The sequence below is a fragment of the Ptiloglossa arizonensis genome, chromosome 9 (assembly GCF_051014685.1).
Source record: "Ptiloglossa arizonensis isolate GNS036 chromosome 9, iyPtiAriz1_principal, whole genome shotgun sequence".
Lineage (NCBI taxonomy): Eukaryota > Metazoa > Arthropoda > Insecta > Hymenoptera > Colletidae > Ptiloglossa > Ptiloglossa arizonensis.
The window spans coordinates 22,060,619-22,077,102 of record NC_135056.1 but is presented as its reverse complement, the minus strand read 5'-3'; the positions used below and the strand labels follow the sequence as shown (position 1 = coordinate 22,077,102).

Sequence of the window (16,484 nt, the reverse complement as noted above, 5' to 3'; positions counted from 1 at the left end):
TTTACGTTTCAATTAAAAACGTCTGCCGAACTCGGAACAGTGACCCCAACTTCTAAATAGTAAAATGTTTGAAACAAATTTATCGATGATTTCTTCTACAATTAGTATTTACATAAGGAAAATGAGTTTTTTAAATGTTCCAACTATATCTTATTTACACCTGAAAGTTAATATAAAATTTTTTTAATTTAATCGAATTCTTTGGTAAATCACGATCTATGAGTGGGTCTAAAAAAACCACATGACTGCGGCAGGGCTGTATTGCCAAAAAATTATTCCCCGATACATACAAATACAATAGAATTTATGTAACTGATCATTATGTATATAAATAGCACTAAACTATTTTATAATTCAACGTGCGCTATCACAATGAGAGAAAGTATATAACGATATTAAATGAAGTAATAAGTATAAAAATATATTTAAAAACCCGATAGCAGGAAAAAAAATAGTACAAAATATTCTTAAAATAGGAAATTTATAGTTAATCCGATACGCTGTTTCTGTTTACATTAATAATATTATGTTCGAAGTTACCAATAATATTATCCACTTTTCAAATCTTCGTGTCAGTCTTTTGTTCTAGATACAATTACTCCACTTTTATATAGTTACTAAATTTACTTCCTTCGAGCATAAATCTTTCATGTTGTTAAACTTATTTCAATTTGTTTACAGATTAGTTCAATTGGATTTAGTTTACAATGATATGGCTGTAGTTAAAGTATAATTTTATTTTGACCTTTTGCCATTTCAATCGTACGTTGCATGGATCTACAGTCTATCGAGTCTACGACACATCCCTGACTAGAGTAGCGGTCGACATAACGGACCAATGAAATTTTGGTCACATGACATGTTCTGTTTACATCCAACTTCATATTTTCATGGATCGTACTATAATGCTTTTATATTTGTGTACAACTGATCTGCATAATTCATTAGAACATTCATTATACACTTTAAATATAAAGGTACAAAAATATCTAATAAAACGTAATAATATCGACCACGTAACTGTAATCGTTTGAGAACGTTAATGCAAGCGGTGTACAGATTCATTAAGACGCGGCCTAAGGTTCGTTAATGGCAGTTGCATGGGTGTAAACGAACGGACGGACGGACAGCTGCAGTGTCCATCATCTTAGTGTGCGTCGTATTGTACGGAACCAAGTTTGTAGTGTCGGAAGTTCGAAAAGGAGCGACCTGCTGCTATGTCTCAGCGAAAATTAATAAAAGTTATGTCGCGATTAATGTTGCCTCTTTGGCTAAGAGAATTCGCAATGTAGCCTCTTCCATAGTCGATTTTCATCGCGTTCGCGTTTATTCATCATCGATGTACCGAGAAGTATCGGAAACATTTCGTGCAACATTTCCGAAACCAAGTCGCATGAAATCTCCTGTTGTTGTTCCCGTTACAACATTTGTCTATTGTCGTGACACCCTTTGTCGTTATACACGACGTTTTCAGTCTCGTTTAGTATCTTCGTTGTCATCGTTCTCAAGTGCCTTCTCTCTCCCTCTCTCACACTCTTGACTCACTATTTTCCGATCTCAATCGCGCGAAAATCAGTGTATGCATCGAGTGACGTACTAATACATTTGTCAATCCAAATTCCGGTAAGTTTATAAATGTACATCTTTTACGAAGATACAAATTTGTTCGTTCTTCTCGTTTTTGCTACACGTAATCTTTCACGAGAATCATCCGTTCTCTTGTTTCTCGCGCATTGTTTATTTGTGGTCGCTGATTCGTCGCGACTCGTGACTTGTGACTCGCTTCACAACACTATTCCGCAAGATTTTTTCTTCAATTGCTATTTTTCCGAGATAAACAATCCGGCAGTACAATACCGTGTAAAAATTTATTGAGTTTCTCTAAAAAAATTTCTTAAGCCTCTTTGTGAAAATTCATCGAACAAGACGATGATAATTGACGCATACGCGATAAATGGTCGTGTGATCGATACAACGTAATTTCCGTTACTCGTGCCATTTTATTTATACAAAATTATAAACAAGATTTTTTTTATGAAACTGTTAAGAATTAAACGAAAGATATTTAGGCTTTCAATGAAGTGTACATTCTTGTATAACAGTGGGAGCATTCAATGTTTAGTTTATTCAATCTTTATATTTATTTAATTACTTGCTTTAAATAATATGTATGTGAAATATGTATTTTATTATATAGGGTAACAGTCCGATTTTTGCATAAATAATCTAAATTATTTAGATAAGTGGAAATTGACTGTAAAAAAAGTGTGGGTATGTCTGAAGTGTGTATTTATTCTACAACATTATTGTGTATACATGTAAATTCTAAATATATATTATAGTTACACTATGTCACTTATTGACTGCAAGTCACCATTAATTGAGCATTAACAAAAAACCAACTAAGAACGAAGTACAACATTGACTAAACTTTGTATTGCATCATTTCAATGTCAAAATGAAAAAAACATATATAACATGTTGTAGCATGTTCTTAATGGTTAAAAAAGATTAACAGTTACCTTCTCACAGTCGTGTTTTTCTTCTATTTTGTTAATCCATAAAATTTAAGAAAGATATTTAGTCTAGCACTGATAATACATTTTCAAATTCTTAAAAAATATGTACAAAATTATTGAGAGTAGATTTTTCAAAGAATTAATTATTTAACATGTATAAACTAAGACATCAGATTAAATTATATTTAATTTTACCATTGATCGATAAAAATTCCGCAATATATTTACAATAAGATGGTTAAATGTATATTATAAATAGACTTTTCAGCATTATAAAATAATTCTTGTACATTATAAAGGTATAGTTATAAAATATAATGAATCCTTTAAATATTAAACTCCAAAAATATTAAAGTTTATATATATAAAATGTTATGAGATCATGAAATTTACAATAATTTACAGATATGAGGTGGATGATTCATTCCAGAATGCATCGCATTTATTAAACATTTTGAATATAAACGGACTTCCTTGTTGACGCAACGGCAAAGTGTTCTTGTTTGGTACATAGAATAGAAGGAAAAGATGTCCCAATTAAGTATTAGTACAGGAAAGAGAGGGAGGAGTGTTGCAAGCTCTTCTGCATCCACAGTATCGTCTCTGAGCAGCTCAACTGACTTAGCAAGCCTATTCGAATGTCCGGTTTGCTTCGATTACGTTCTTCCACCAATCCTACAGTGTCAAAGTGGGCACCTTGTTTGTAGCACTTGCCGACCAAAGCTTAATTGCTGTCCTACCTGTAGAGGTCCATTAGGTACGTAGATAAAAATATAATATAATAAATATCTTATAATGTAAAATATAAAAGTCCATATAAAACCAAAAGTTGATAATGGCTTCATAGATATAAACATTTTTTTTTAAACGCATTTCTCTGTTTCCAATGTAGGTAATATCCGCAACCTGGCTATGGAAAAAGTGGCAGGTAATGTAATGTTTCCTTGCAAGTATTCAACAAGTGGATGCACAGTCTCTTTAGTGCATACTGAAAAGGCAGATCACGAAGATGCGTGTGAATTCCGTCCATACAGTTGTCCTTGTCCAGGTGCTTCTTGCAAATGGCAAGGATCTCTCGAACAAGTAATGCCACATCTTGTTATGAGTCACAAAAGTATTACGACTCTTCAAGGTAGTTAAATCAAATAAGATGGACAATTATATATCTTGTAATTAAAAAAATAGTGATAGTATTTTTTTTATAGGGGAAGACATTGTTTTTTTAGCAACAGATATTAATCTTCCTGGTGCGGTGGACTGGGTAATGATGCAGTCCTGTTTTGGTCATCATTTTATGCTAGTGCTTGAAAAGCAAGAAAAATATGACGGACATCAACAATTTTTTGCAATTGTTCAACTGATTGGCTCAAGGAAGCAGGCAGAAAATTTTGCTTACAGGTAAATATGTATCATTTTAAGATATTGGACTTATGATTTAACGTCAATTTTAATGTTGAACAGACTAGAATTAAACGGACATAAAAGGCGTCTGACATGGGAAGCTATGCCACGTTCCATTCATGAAGGTGTTTCATCTGCAATCTTAAATTCAGACTGCCTTGTATTTGACACCTCTATTGCGCAGTTATTTGCCGATAATGGAAATCTAGGAATAAATGTTACAATTTCCATGGCATGAGGAAAGCTGGAAAAAGCAGTGTGAAATCTTTTAAACGTATCGAGCAGTCTTTGAATCGTAATTTCATCTTCATATTGAGGATTGCCCATTATGTACATATAGCATTTTTTTACGTTACCACAGATAAATATTAGCAATATGGATGTTAGGAAATGTTTGGAATGTGTTGATGAAGCACAGTAATCAAACGCTCAGTTACAGGACCTCTCTTTAGAAGCTTTAAAGTGTACTTGTATGTGATATTAACACTACAACATGAATACAATAAACAACCTTTCTGTATACTTATGTTGACTTTAAAGCTTTGGCACTGGGTAAAGCATCGATTCCAAAAAGTACCTGACACCTATTGCACACCGACATCACATTCTCTTAGTCATTTCTTACTAAACCGGTTTTTAAACAATTTCTTACAAATTTTGATGTTTTTTAATATATTGCACTTTTATAGAAGTAATGCTATATTTTATAACAAAAGCTATGGTTTTTGTTGAAACATCCATTACAATTCGTTTTTATACAATATAACAATGCAAACAGAAACTTGAAGCACATACCTGAAGAAGTCTCTATACACGTAACTTGTTTACTGTATAATAATTGAATTGAACGCGTTAAGCACACACCTGTCATTATTTATTTTCATTTAGGAACTTCATACGCTCGCATATTTATTATCATCACTTATTTTTGTTTATACTTATAATTTTAAAATGAATTTTCTTTTATAATAAATTAATTTTTTGTTACAAATTTAGTGGCACATTAGATTAGTTTCATGCCACATTAAATTGTAACTGAGTTTCTCCGTACTTGATGCTATTGCAAATTGTATATTTTGTACCTTCTGTATATCACTACAAAATAATTTGCACAATTTTTCAAAAATTTCATTATGAAGCCAAAGTCTCAAATTGAATAAGAAAGCATATCATATCAAAAGCTAGTAGTAAGTTTATAAACACAATGTCAAAGGTTTATAATTACTGCAATGTGCTTAAAAATATTGAAGGAAAAGTTTACGATTACGTCATTAAAAATATTATTGCTTAATGCGTGATATGGATTCATTACTTGTAGCGAGTATTACAATGATCGATAACACTGTTCTGCAAATTTCTGTTTTATAGAGACGAAATATTGAAGTACATTTATCAGCAATATACACGGGAACACGAAAGTAGTTGGTATACGATAAGCAGGTGCAAAATGATAGAAATAATATTGCGCTGTCTCATCTTTTTTTTTTTATTAATTCTGAAATAGACGAATGTAATGTAAGGAGAAGTGTTACAATTTCAAGAATATAGAACCATTAAATTGTTGCATAGTAATTTTATAAATAATCAGTGTCATTGTACATAATCTATAAGTTCTCGTTCTTATAAAACTTTTCAGTACCATCTATTAAAACTTACATCAAAGAGTATAATTTAATATAATTTATCTTTAGTAGTTGATTTGGAAGAAATGTGTAACAAGGTACAGGCGTAAGAGATCACAAATGTTTACGCTAAAACTTAATTTACTGCAATGATATGACAGATACTCTAATGGCGATACGTTTGAATAGAGTTGAAACTATATGAGCTTGACCTTAATGTAATTTGAAATTCTAAAAGACCTAACCAAAGTGCGGAGGAGAATGATCGTTCAAAGGTTTTTGATAAATTCAATTTTATCATGAGAACGATGTAACGTAATGAAAGAACCGAAAGTGCGATCGAAATGTTTTTCATCGAATTGTGACTCTTACGTCATTGTGAATCGCATATAAAATATTGGAACATTCCAGAGGTAGACGAAAAGTTACTGTAAATAGAACAAACTTTATATGTGATAAAGCTATTAATTGATAATGTAAATTAACATGCCGACATGCATATATATGAAGTTCAAAGGAATATGGGAACCAATCGCATGTTATGCATATGTATAAGTATATATAAATATATAAGCATATATGATATATAAATATATAAAAGTGTATTTATATATATGTATATATATGCGTGTAAGGCTTATATAACTATAGTTACGTTTACATAAGTGTATTAAATGAAACATTTAATTTCAATAGATTTCAAGTTTAAGCAGTTTTGGCGGTTACTGGAAAAAACATTCAAGTCTAATTTTCACGTTAATTGTTATTCGAACAGACTATATAGGAATATCTTCTCGTCTTATGCTTATAATGCACTAATGGAACCGCAAAATTCGCACACTTAGACATTATTAAAAGCATCGGTTTAATGGCCATTACATAAAATAAAGCTTTATCATATGAATAGGACAAGACTGTCCGACGAAACGTTATTAAAAGATGAAATACACGACATTTAAACATAATATTGTTAAACTGTCGTTAATAAAGATCGTACCGAGCATTAAGGCGCGAATTTCATTACAAGGATACTATACCGCTAAGATGTATGTACATATAATACAATAAGATGTAAATCTAGAATTAATCACGATGTAATGTTTAATCTTTTATTACAGTAATTTATTCTTACAGATCAATAATAACGGTACGCAGATATTTTTAATCGATGCGATTATTAATAGCGCTTAACTTAATCCCTTACTGCATAATTTTTTTAATAATTTTGAAAATAACAATAAAGCGATATTTTTAAAAGTTTAATCTCTAGAGACATATTAAGTTTTACGTGTTCTTATAAAAATTTGGTAATTCTTCCACTCAAATGAGTTAAGAGTTACTATATGAAACGAACAACTTAAATCTTTGAGGGAAAGTAATTTAGTGGTAAGGGTTTAACTATACAGACACGTATGTTACATCACAACTTGTAATTCGGTTGTATCTACTTTATAGAGTTTGATGAACTACGAATGTTTGTTATAACTCTTACGCTGATATTTATGTATAATTTTAGTTTGATAATTTATTATCGGTTAGGTATGAAATTATACACGAATACGTCGATATCAACCGTATTAAACGTAACACCATGAATCCTGTTCCTAAGCGTCAAATAAATTTGTTATTAAAATAATATTTTTTGGAGCAATTTTTTCCAACACCTGATATTGTATTCAAAACGATATTTGAATGATTAGCTCTCACTTTTCATCATCGTTTTGATAGTCAGCTTTTGAACAGTTGTTTTCAACGAACAATAAGCGAACAATAATTCTTCGCCGCGAGTAATACCGATCACCAGGTCTCACCTTGAGAAGATTGCTACGAGCGAAGACCCGGATAGAGATAAATGAAATTAAAGTTCCAACGATCTCCACGTTTATTTCTGTCAAGCAATTATATTGTTGAACAAAATGAGTCAAAAAAAAAAAAAAGCCGGTATCCGAACCGTGAAGTTGATCTTATTAGTCTTAATAATTAATCATATTCAAGCTAATGTGTGAGCTTATTGTAACTGAGAGTCGTATAAATACAAGGGACAATGAGAAGGTAAAAACAGTAAGCAGATAAATGAAATATGTTGTTATAAATCCTCTTTGTTCGATGAAATACCTAGCTAAGGAGTAAAAGAAACATTCGTAACAGAGAAGAAACAATGTTATTTAACGTTTAAATACAGTTATGCATTTAATAAATAAATAAACATAAGAAAACGAGTGCATTTCAATATTTGGGAGAACTCACCAATGCTGACCAAAATTTAGCTTTATTTGTAGGAACATTGCTTATCTTCTAAAGTGATAAATAAATTTCAAAGGTAATAATAATCAAATGTCGAATAAGGATGGATAAATATGTGTTTATTCTCTTAATATGCATATAGGAATATCATACATGTATAATTAGGAAGATAACAAATGTAATTTTATGACAATAAGAAATAGTATATACAGATAAAAATTACTTGTAAATGGATTATCAGTCCAAAAATTAATGATTATTCGTTTTGAAAATGAATTTCTCAATATGAAATGTAAACGTGTCAGAATGCACAAGTCATAAAAATGTCAATGTTCTGATATTTACTTCGTGGTATTTAAAATACATAATTGAATAGTATAGTTGATTAAACTATTAATTATCATAAACGTTTCGTTTCGAGCATAAATTCTGATGTATGTAATCAATACTTTGTATATTTCATTACATTGTAAATACAAATATATTAAAATGCATATGGATTTAGTAAATAATAATCTGTTGATTGGATTGATGATCTATTATAATGCCCTCTAGCGTTTGGCGTGTCGTGTTCCTTTCTAATGGCAAATTTCATGAATCATTGTATAATATATACATAGTTTTACCTCATGCATGCAGAAGTAGAGACACCTAGGGACAATTGAGTAGTATTATAAAAACAAATCACTTGAGTTCGTTAGATACTTCTCTATACTCGACCTACATCGTGCTTGCGGGAACTCTACTTGTTGCTTGGAAGCACGAGCCGTGGTCGGTATTTTTCTGAAAAAGTACTAAGAAGTTTAAAAAAGTCGTTGTGCGCAAAAAAATGGCAAACTATCACAAGCCGGAATTAAAAACCATTCAGGAACTGAAAGATATTGCAACGAAGCTGAGAATTCATTCGATTGATGCCACGCAAGCCAGCAAATCCGGGTACGTACAGTAATTGTATGTTTTATTATAATGATTTAATAAATTGATCATATATTTAATATCTTTCCCTAAATAAACATGTAATAGTATAAACTGTTTTCAACCGCGCGGTTTCGAATCATAGTTTATGGACAAAAATCCAGTATTTGGATAATCGCGCGTAAAAATTATCTCAATGAAAGTAATATAAAAGAAAGTGTGTTTGCTTTATTTCTCCGTGTGATAAGTTGTTTGCCGCGATAGTTGGCATTGATTCGATTTCAGATAATTCACTCTTGTGATTTGTTAGAACATTTAGTGTCACACCACTTGTTTAACATGTTGCATCACGATACGCAGTTCAAGGTAACTTATAATTGCATATCATGCTTGTGCATTTATTAGAATCCGGAATAACGTTAATGTACTTAAATATTTTCATGAATTTTTATTTCCATCGTGTACGTATACAAACATTTATAATTGGTATATTTTAGAAAGTTGTAGATGAATAAATGCAATCTAATTTTAAGTAAAGTTTTCTGTCTACAAATGCAATGAGTTTTTCGTCGGGTATCGATTGAAAGGAATAGATCTCGAAATGCATTTCGCTTTAGCGTATTTTCGAACGTAGTGTCGATCGCAGTAACGTTAAGAATAACGATATAGTAATGAACTATAAACGCGATTAACATTATGGAATGACAAGTTCAAAATTTCTAACGAAAGACTTGTTAAGACAAATTCCAGAAAGCCTTCTATACTTTTCTTACGTACGGTTTTGCACATAGCAACGGCATTTGCGACACGTGCATGATACGAGAATGGTATATACTATAGAATTGTTACGTAACATCCGTACGATAAAATCGAACAGTTATGTGCCGAACGTTGACATTTTCGCTAGGAATGTCATTTAAGGTTTTTTTAGCGTTAAAAACGATGAAGAAATCTGTATATTTACTGGACGGTAAATTAACATCGTACGATTAATACATTTTTCGGCAACAAACAAGTTCTACAAATACTTTTGTTATAAAGCTAACGTTTTTTTTCCCCATTAATCTTCGAGATAACTAAATGTGATAACGACTAAACAGTTCCGTTATGTGGAATTTTTGTGAAAGATAACTTTATGAAAAAAAAACTGTAAAGTGATAAGTAGAAAACAACTATCATCGAGGTAATTGAGAAATGTTCCATAGAATTTAACTGGAATCCACAACAGCAAATTTTTGTTAAAATGATTTTCTAAAACACAAAAGCTAGTATAAAAGAACGATATTCTTTCCCAGATAATATCGTATATTTTAGAACACTATGTATAATATGGCAAGTAACGCTTAAGCGACATTTCCATTGTACGATGCATGGTGCAGAGAACCGCTTCTAACATCTCTTTTGTGCGAGATGACTTTTAGAAATGAATCTTTTTAACTGCTTCGAATGTATGCGTCACTTGTTGCACACGTGGAAACGTAGCTTAATGTAGCAGAGTAAAGAATTCCAAAAGGATCCCCCCTCGTGAAACGTAAACGCATTGATTTTGAAATCTCCTATAATCAGTCGGGAAGAAAGTAGGGAGGGTTCCGCCGCGCAGTTACTTGCGAAAGGCTCTCTCCCTTCAGTTGTTATTGAACGCTTGTACGGTGACGATTTTGAGAGAGGTTCTTCCTTTAATTCACGATGGTGTGCGAAACGAACATGGAAAAACTTCAAGACCTTGCGAACAAACTCCGTATTGATAGCATTCAAGCGACCGAGGCATCGAAAAGCGGGTACGATGGAACGAAATATTTTTCGAAAAATATTTAACGCCTTCTTTTAGATAGAATTTGAATACTTAAAAATTTTTTTTATTCGAGAATTATATTATCGTCTGCCAGTATTGAATTTATATTTATATTGATACGTTGAAGGTTATATGTGGCACATTCTAAATGTTTAGAACAACTCGTAATAATTGATTTATCGTAATTGTTTTTAATTACTTTCAACTTTATGAATGATTGTAATAATTTATGTCAGTAGATGCTTTGCTTAAACGAGACGTAATCGTGTAGTAAAATATGATGAACGTAAAAAAAAGATGCAAATGATAAAATATGGAAAAAACAGGTATACACTTTCTCGTAATACTTATACCCGTTTTCGCAGAATTTAATGGAAAACAATGTTTCATTGCAATAAAAATTCGACGATAGTAATTTAATTGTTGGTATTAATATATATTATGACGCTTTATTATTATTTTAATAATAAATATTTTGGTCGGATTCCGTTGCATCAATATCTTAGTTACTGTAATACATTGACGAAGATAGCAAAATTGTTTGGTGACTGATCACAATCCGTTGAAACGTTTACGAAAATTGGTATCCTCCGTTGTTCGACAAATGTAAGTTGACATTGATCGAAGTTACATTTGATAATTTTCAAATTTACGGCCGTGTGTGATGATTCACACCGCCGGCAGATATTTTCTTTGGTTTAGTCGTAATTATTTCGTAAAGTGTGACGAACACAACAAGCGGACACAAATGGAAGAATGCGGAAAAAAATGTATATATCTTCTGTAGCTTTATTAAATTTGAAATTACGACCTTAGAACGAACTAGCATACATAATATTTCAGTACATTCAGATCAACACCAATTTCAAATTCTCATTTTACTTTGTCGTTATTTCATATTTAATATCTTATTTAGTCGTTGCTAATTCAAATAACCCCCTTAGTAAATTCATCTTAATGTATAAAACAAAAATTTAAAAAAATTTTTTTCTACGAAAAATGTTATTATGTCGTTTTATTGAATATATATTACATTATGTAATAAGGATTTTTGGTATTTTCGGGTTCCGATGTTTAACGATCGTATTTACGATCGAGACAACTGACCTTTGAACTCTTAGATAATAGTTCATTGCGATTACGGATCGATTGTGATATCTTTTATATTTTAATACTATTTTTAATATTAGAAAATTACATGAATAATCTTTTTTTCAATTTTGAATTTAATATAAATTTTTTTTTCAGTCATCCAACATCATGTTCTTCAATGGCAGATATTATGTCGGTTTTATTTTTTCATACCATGCGGTACAAAGTATCGGCACCGCGCGATCCGAGCAGCGATAGATTTGTCCTGAGCAAAGGTCATGCAGCTCCTATTCTGTATGCAGGTAAATTTTTTACGCGCATAAATATTAATTGATTTTGTCGCGATATATCATCAAATCAAATGTGGTATTTATTATTTATATACTTGCAGCGTGGGCTGAGGCAGGTCTTTTCCCAACAAGTGAATTGTTAAATTTGAGAAAAATTGATAGTGATTTGGAAGGACATCCTACACCACGACTTAATTTTGTCGATGTAGGAACTGGTTCTCTGGGACAAGGTCTCTCGGTTGCAGCAGGAATGGCCTATGTAGGAAAAAATTTTGATAAGGCTAATTATCGGTATGCTAATATTCAAATGCAGTAATGTAATTTTAAATTTAGAAATAGGTTACTCCTATTTCTAAAGGATATTAATAAAATAATAGTAATATATTTACAGTGTGTACTGTCTAATTGGTGATGGAGAATCAGCAGAAGGTTCAATATGGGAAGCACTTCATTTTTCATCTTTCTATAAGTTGGACAATCTTTGTGCGATTTTCGACATAAATCGTTTAGGTCAAAGCGAAGCAACGTCTCTTCAACATAACATGGAAGTTTATCGTAAAAGACTAGAAGCTTTTGGCTTCAATGCTTTGGTCGTCGATGGTCACGATGTTGAAGAATTGGCAAAGGTATGCTTGCTCGAATACAAGAAGTTTAATTGGGTACACAGAAAACGTAATATAATACTTTATAGGCCTTCCACGAAGCACAAAATACGAAAGGACGTCCAACTGCTATTCTAGCAAAGACATTTAAAGGTAAAAACTTCCCCAATATCGAAGATCTAGAAAACTGGCACGGGAAACCTCTTGGCAATAAAGCAAATGAAGTGATTCAAGTAAGAACTGGAATTTATATATCATAAAAGTATATATGTTCTAGAAATTAATGAATCATTTAATTACAGCATTTAACTGGAATGATGAAAAATTCTGGCCCTCTTGGGTTACATCCTCAGAAACCACTGGTCGATGATGCTCCAGTAGTTGACATCACTAATGTTAAACTATCATCACCTCCAAGTTACAAATTGGGAGAACAAGTAGCTACAAGATTGGCTTATGGCACTGCTTTAGCTAAGGTTTGTACACCTTCTTTTAAAAAGTTATTATTTTGTTCCCTATTTATTTTTTACATTATATTTTGTTTTAGCTGGCAAAACGTAATCCTCGTGTTATCGCTCTAGACGGTGATACAAAAAATTCCACATACGCGGAAAAAATCAAGACTGTTGATCCAGTTCGGTTTATCGAAGGTTTTATTGCCGAACAAAATGTTGTAGGAGTTGCGATTGGTGCAGCTTGCAGAGACAGGACTATTGCGTTTGTGTCAGCCTTTGCAACTTTCTTTACTCGTGCTTTTGATCAGGTACTTGTTGTCTTAGAAAGAAAAAAAAAACTTTCAAATGTTTTACCATTAACTAATATAAATATTCTTAAATTTCGCAGATCCGTATGGGTGCTATTTCACAAAGTAATGTTAACTTTGTTGGATCTCATTGTGGTGTTTCTATCGGAGAAGACGGTCCGTCGCAAATGGGTCTGGAGGACATAGCTATGTTCCGTACAATTCCTGGTGCCACCATTTTTTATCCTTGCGATGCCGTTTCAACAGAACGCGCCATTGAATTGGCAGCCAATACGAAGGGCATCTGTTTCGTACGTACTTCTCGGCCTGCCACTGCAATTTTATATAAAAATGAAGAACCATTTGTTGTCGGCAAGGGTAAGGTGGTTAAATCTTCCGCGAAGGATCGAGTTCTCCTCATTGGAGCTGGCGTAACATTACACGAAGCACTCAAAGCTGCTGACGAATTGTCTAAAGCCGGAATAAACGTTCGAGTGATCGATCCATTTACGATTAAACCACTCGATGCTCAATTGATTGTAAAGAACGCCAAAGAAGTTGGCGGAAAGATCGTTACGGTCGAAGATCATTACGCAGAAGGTGGTTTGGGCGATGCAGTTTTATCGGCAGTTGCTTTGGAAAAAGATATTATAGTTAAGAAGCTAGCTGTTTCAGAAGTGCCACGTTCTGGCCCTCCATCCGTATTGTTGGAGAAATATGGAATTAGCGCGAATAAAATTGTTGCCGCTGTCCAAGAAGTCTTAAAATTATAAATTTGAAGAATTCTGTAAAATTATTGATTCCATCGTGTTAAAAATAGAAATGCGCAGAGCATACTGCCATATTAAAATTAATACAAAGTTCCATTGTATTTATAGAATGCAGGTTTATAAAAAATGAATGCATTTAGTCTTGTTTTAATGCATTTAATGTGCATGTAAAGATTGAATATTTGGTTTGTGTTAATGTATAACCTGGGATGCTCATACGAAAAAAAAATCCTCTTTGTATCTATACAGATATTTTGTATAGGAAAACATTGATGTTTTATATATGAAAATATTATTTTATACGAGAATTTGATACACGTAATATTTATAGATTAAAAATACTTTATTGCCTTTAAAAGAGTGCAGCGGTGATCATTGAATTATTTTTATGGTGAAACTATAGCGTTACGAGTAAATAGATGCATTTACAGAAAAAGAAAGTTTGGGTGAATTTTATCGATACCTCCTACCTTAAGCGTACAATCCTAGGCTGTTAAATATCGCATTAAATAAACTTAAATAAAAACTTTATGAAAACGCAATCGTTTCATTCGTAAAAGAACTTGACTTTACTTTTCATATTATTAACCATCGATACACATTTGTCCAACATGCACGGTATGAAAGAATTAAGAAAATTCATTGAAATTTCGCGCGCTAAATGTGTCGGAGAGGAAGTAAAGTTCTAACAAACCAGGGTTACGAAAGAGAAGAATCGGAGAATCCCTAGATCGCTGAACGTGTTATAATACAATGAGAATCGAGTCGCGATTGGTCGAGGAGTTTCACGAAGACGGGACAGAGGGAGAACGAAAGCGGACAGTAGCGCCATATTCCCTGCTAAACAAGGAACGTCAACCGTTCCCCGTTCTTCGGTCCGTTCGTCTGGCTAGCTGTTCGCTGTCCAAAATATCCAGGCTGGCACGGTCGAGTTGTGTATGTATGCGTGCGCGCAAGTGTCTCTTTCGGCTCCGTCTCGTTGGTAGGTCTCGTGGTAGTCGGCCATATTGCGTGTACGTACGTAGCGCGAGCGGCTCGCACGTGTATGGATGTGTGCGGTATACACACGCGTGTGCGTTTCCCGTTCCGCGATTCGCGTTCGCGTATCTCGAAAAAGATGGCCGCCATGAAAGCGTACGGTGGTGATGTTGACGTCGTTCACAGCAAGGCCGCGTCACGTCCTCGAAAAGCGTGAAGAGAACGAGATCGCTCGAATGCTTCCACGACCCTCGTGGTGCGCTCGTACGAGGAAACGATACAGCGAGGAAGTTGTCGGTAGTAGAAAAACGCGAGTGCGGTGTTCACTGGATCCCTCTTCTCGCAGTGCTCGACGAAAACGACGAGGAACGGGAGAGAGGAGAAAGAAAAGTGGAAAAACGAGCAAGGAACGTGCTCATCGAGGGGTTGAAGGGAATCGTGTGTGACAGAGAGAGGAACAAACGAAGAACGGAGGTAGGAAGAAAAGAAAGAAGAGAAAGCTGGAGATCGCGTGGAAAATATAGCAGGGTGATACGGAAGTGAATAGTTGCATGTAGAATCGCGGGTGGTTGTGTGGTGCCGCGAGTGAAACAAATGCGTGCGCGTCTTACGCGAACGAGCCTCTCTCTTGTCGACGATATCCTGGTCAACCTGTTTTTCGCGTTTCCACGGCGTTGCGTTTTACGCGTGACTCGAAACTTCGTGTCAACGAGGGACGGCCATATTAATCCGTAGCCCCCGCCGTCACATTTATTCCGAAGAATCTTGCTTCCTCGAGGTGGTGTTTCAACAGTTTTGCAGCCGTCGTTACTTTTATTTGTGCGTACCCGTGCGTTGTCGTGGTCGTGTTGTGTCGTGCCTTGTCTCGTCGTACCGTATTTCGTTCCGTGTGCGTATAGTGTCGTGATCCTCGACCACTTGGATATACGCGCTACGTAGCCTCCAGGTTTCGCCGGATGACGGTACGTGTACGTGGTGCGTGGACAGCGGTACTAGTGTGTACGAGCAACGTAGACGACGGCCCCTACGCAAGTTCGGTGCCGCCCGATGTTCGTGCATCCCACCGAAACAATTTACCGGTTCTCCACCACCGTGTCTACCCACTCTGCCAGCAGCACCACCCTTCCTAGATCCTGTACTACCCGCAGAGTAAGTACACCGAATGTATTTTCTCGTATTTCCTTGAGTGTCTATGCATCAATATTTACCTGGAACAATGAACACTAAAAATAGTTTTCGTTCAACCTTAAATGCAAATGTCTTGCATCTTGAAAGGAGAATGTCTCGATAACAGATTGGTTATATCGGTTCCTAACGTTTGATAAAATTTGTATTTTCACTGCTAGAAATCTGTGTTTCGTGTACTTTGATCGTCCCTATTAAGCAATTTGTTTCGAGGTTCATTTATGAAACGGATAACCACACACTAGTGTCAAATACTCTGTGGATTTTCACGAAAACAGTGGTTTTATACCTTCTACGAAATACTAAGTCTATAAATCGTTACCATAGTTCTT

General features: G+C 34.0%; 3 protein-coding genes across 9 annotated transcripts in view; all 3 read left to right on the top strand.

Moving 5' to 3' along the window:
• The first annotated feature begins 965 nt into the window (after positions 1-965).
• LOC143150878 (E3 ubiquitin-protein ligase SIAH1) lies at positions 966-4,446 on the top strand. Of its 2 annotated transcripts, none has more exons than XM_076319426.1 (5): positions 966-1,623; positions 2,925-3,276; positions 3,412-3,651; positions 3,725-3,917; positions 3,981-4,446. In XM_076319426.1, the coding sequence occupies exons 2-5, from the start codon at positions 3,048-3,050 to the stop codon at positions 4,156-4,158; spliced, it is 840 nt and encodes a 279-aa protein (XP_076175541.1). In that variant the 5' UTR covers positions 966-1,623; positions 2,925-3,047; the 3' UTR covers positions 4,159-4,446. The 2 variants fall into 2 exon arrangements, with proteins under 2 accessions (XP_076175541.1, XP_076175542.1); XM_076319427.1 differs by lacking the exon at positions 966-1,623 and adding an exon at positions 1,630-2,271.
• Positions 4,447-8,492: 4,046 nt separating this feature from the next.
• Positions 8,493-14,531, top strand: LOC143150943 (transketolase-like protein 2). Of its 2 annotated transcripts, none has more exons than XM_076319563.1 (8): positions 8,493-8,722; positions 11,742-11,887; positions 11,977-12,166; positions 12,267-12,501; positions 12,567-12,710; positions 12,780-12,953; positions 13,025-13,240; positions 13,321-14,531. In XM_076319563.1, the coding sequence occupies exons 1-8, from the start codon at positions 8,616-8,618 to the stop codon at positions 13,990-13,992; spliced, it is 1,884 nt and encodes a 627-aa protein (XP_076175678.1). In that variant the 5' UTR covers positions 8,493-8,615; the 3' UTR covers positions 13,993-14,531. The 2 variants fall into 2 exon arrangements, with proteins under 2 accessions (XP_076175678.1, XP_076175679.1); XM_076319564.1 differs by lacking the exon at positions 8,493-8,722 and adding an exon at positions 10,285-10,479.
• A 329-nt stretch (positions 14,532-14,860) lies between these two features.
• LOC143150938 (uncharacterized) overlaps positions 14,861-16,484 on the top strand; it is a 52,385-nt gene continuing 50,761 nt past the window's right edge. For 3 of the 5 annotated variants that reach the window (XM_076319554.1, XM_076319552.1, XM_076319555.1), the window contains exon 1: positions 14,866-16,116. In XM_076319554.1, the coding sequence (XP_076175669.1) occupies positions 16,015-16,116 (102 nt within the window). In that variant the 5' untranslated portion in view covers positions 14,866-16,014. Of the gene's footprint in view, positions 16,117-16,484 lie in introns of all 5 variants that reach the window. The other 2 variants (XR_012993207.1, XM_076319553.1) reach the window with 2 other exon arrangements.

What these genes read in the sequence shown, in the direction of transcription:
- LOC143150878 (XM_076319426.1), top strand. Translation starts at nt 3,048, where the DNA reads ATGTCCCAATTAAGTATTAGTACAGGAAAGAGAGGGAGGAGTGTTGCA. An exon ending in TACCTGTAGAGGTCCATTAG is followed by an intron (nt 3,277 to 3,411) that starts GTACGTAGATAA and finishes TTTCCAATGTAG; the next exon opens with GTAATATCCGCAACCTGGCT. An exon ending in GCAGAAAATTTTGCTTACAG is followed by an intron (nt 3,918 to 3,980) that starts GTAAATATGTAT and finishes AATGTTGAACAG; the next exon opens with ACTAGAATTAAACGGACATA.
- LOC143150943 (XM_076319563.1), top strand. Translation starts at nt 8,616, where the DNA reads ATGGCAAACTATCACAAGCCGGAATTAAAAACCATTCAGGAACTGAAA. An exon ending in ACGCAAGCCAGCAAATCCGG is followed by an intron (nt 8,723 to 11,741) that starts GTACGTACAGTA and finishes TTTTTTTTTCAG; the next exon opens with TCATCCAACATCATGTTCTT. An exon ending in ATGGCACTGCTTTAGCTAAG is followed by an intron (nt 12,954 to 13,024) that starts GTTTGTACACCT and finishes ATTTTGTTTTAG; the next exon opens with CTGGCAAAACGTAATCCTCG.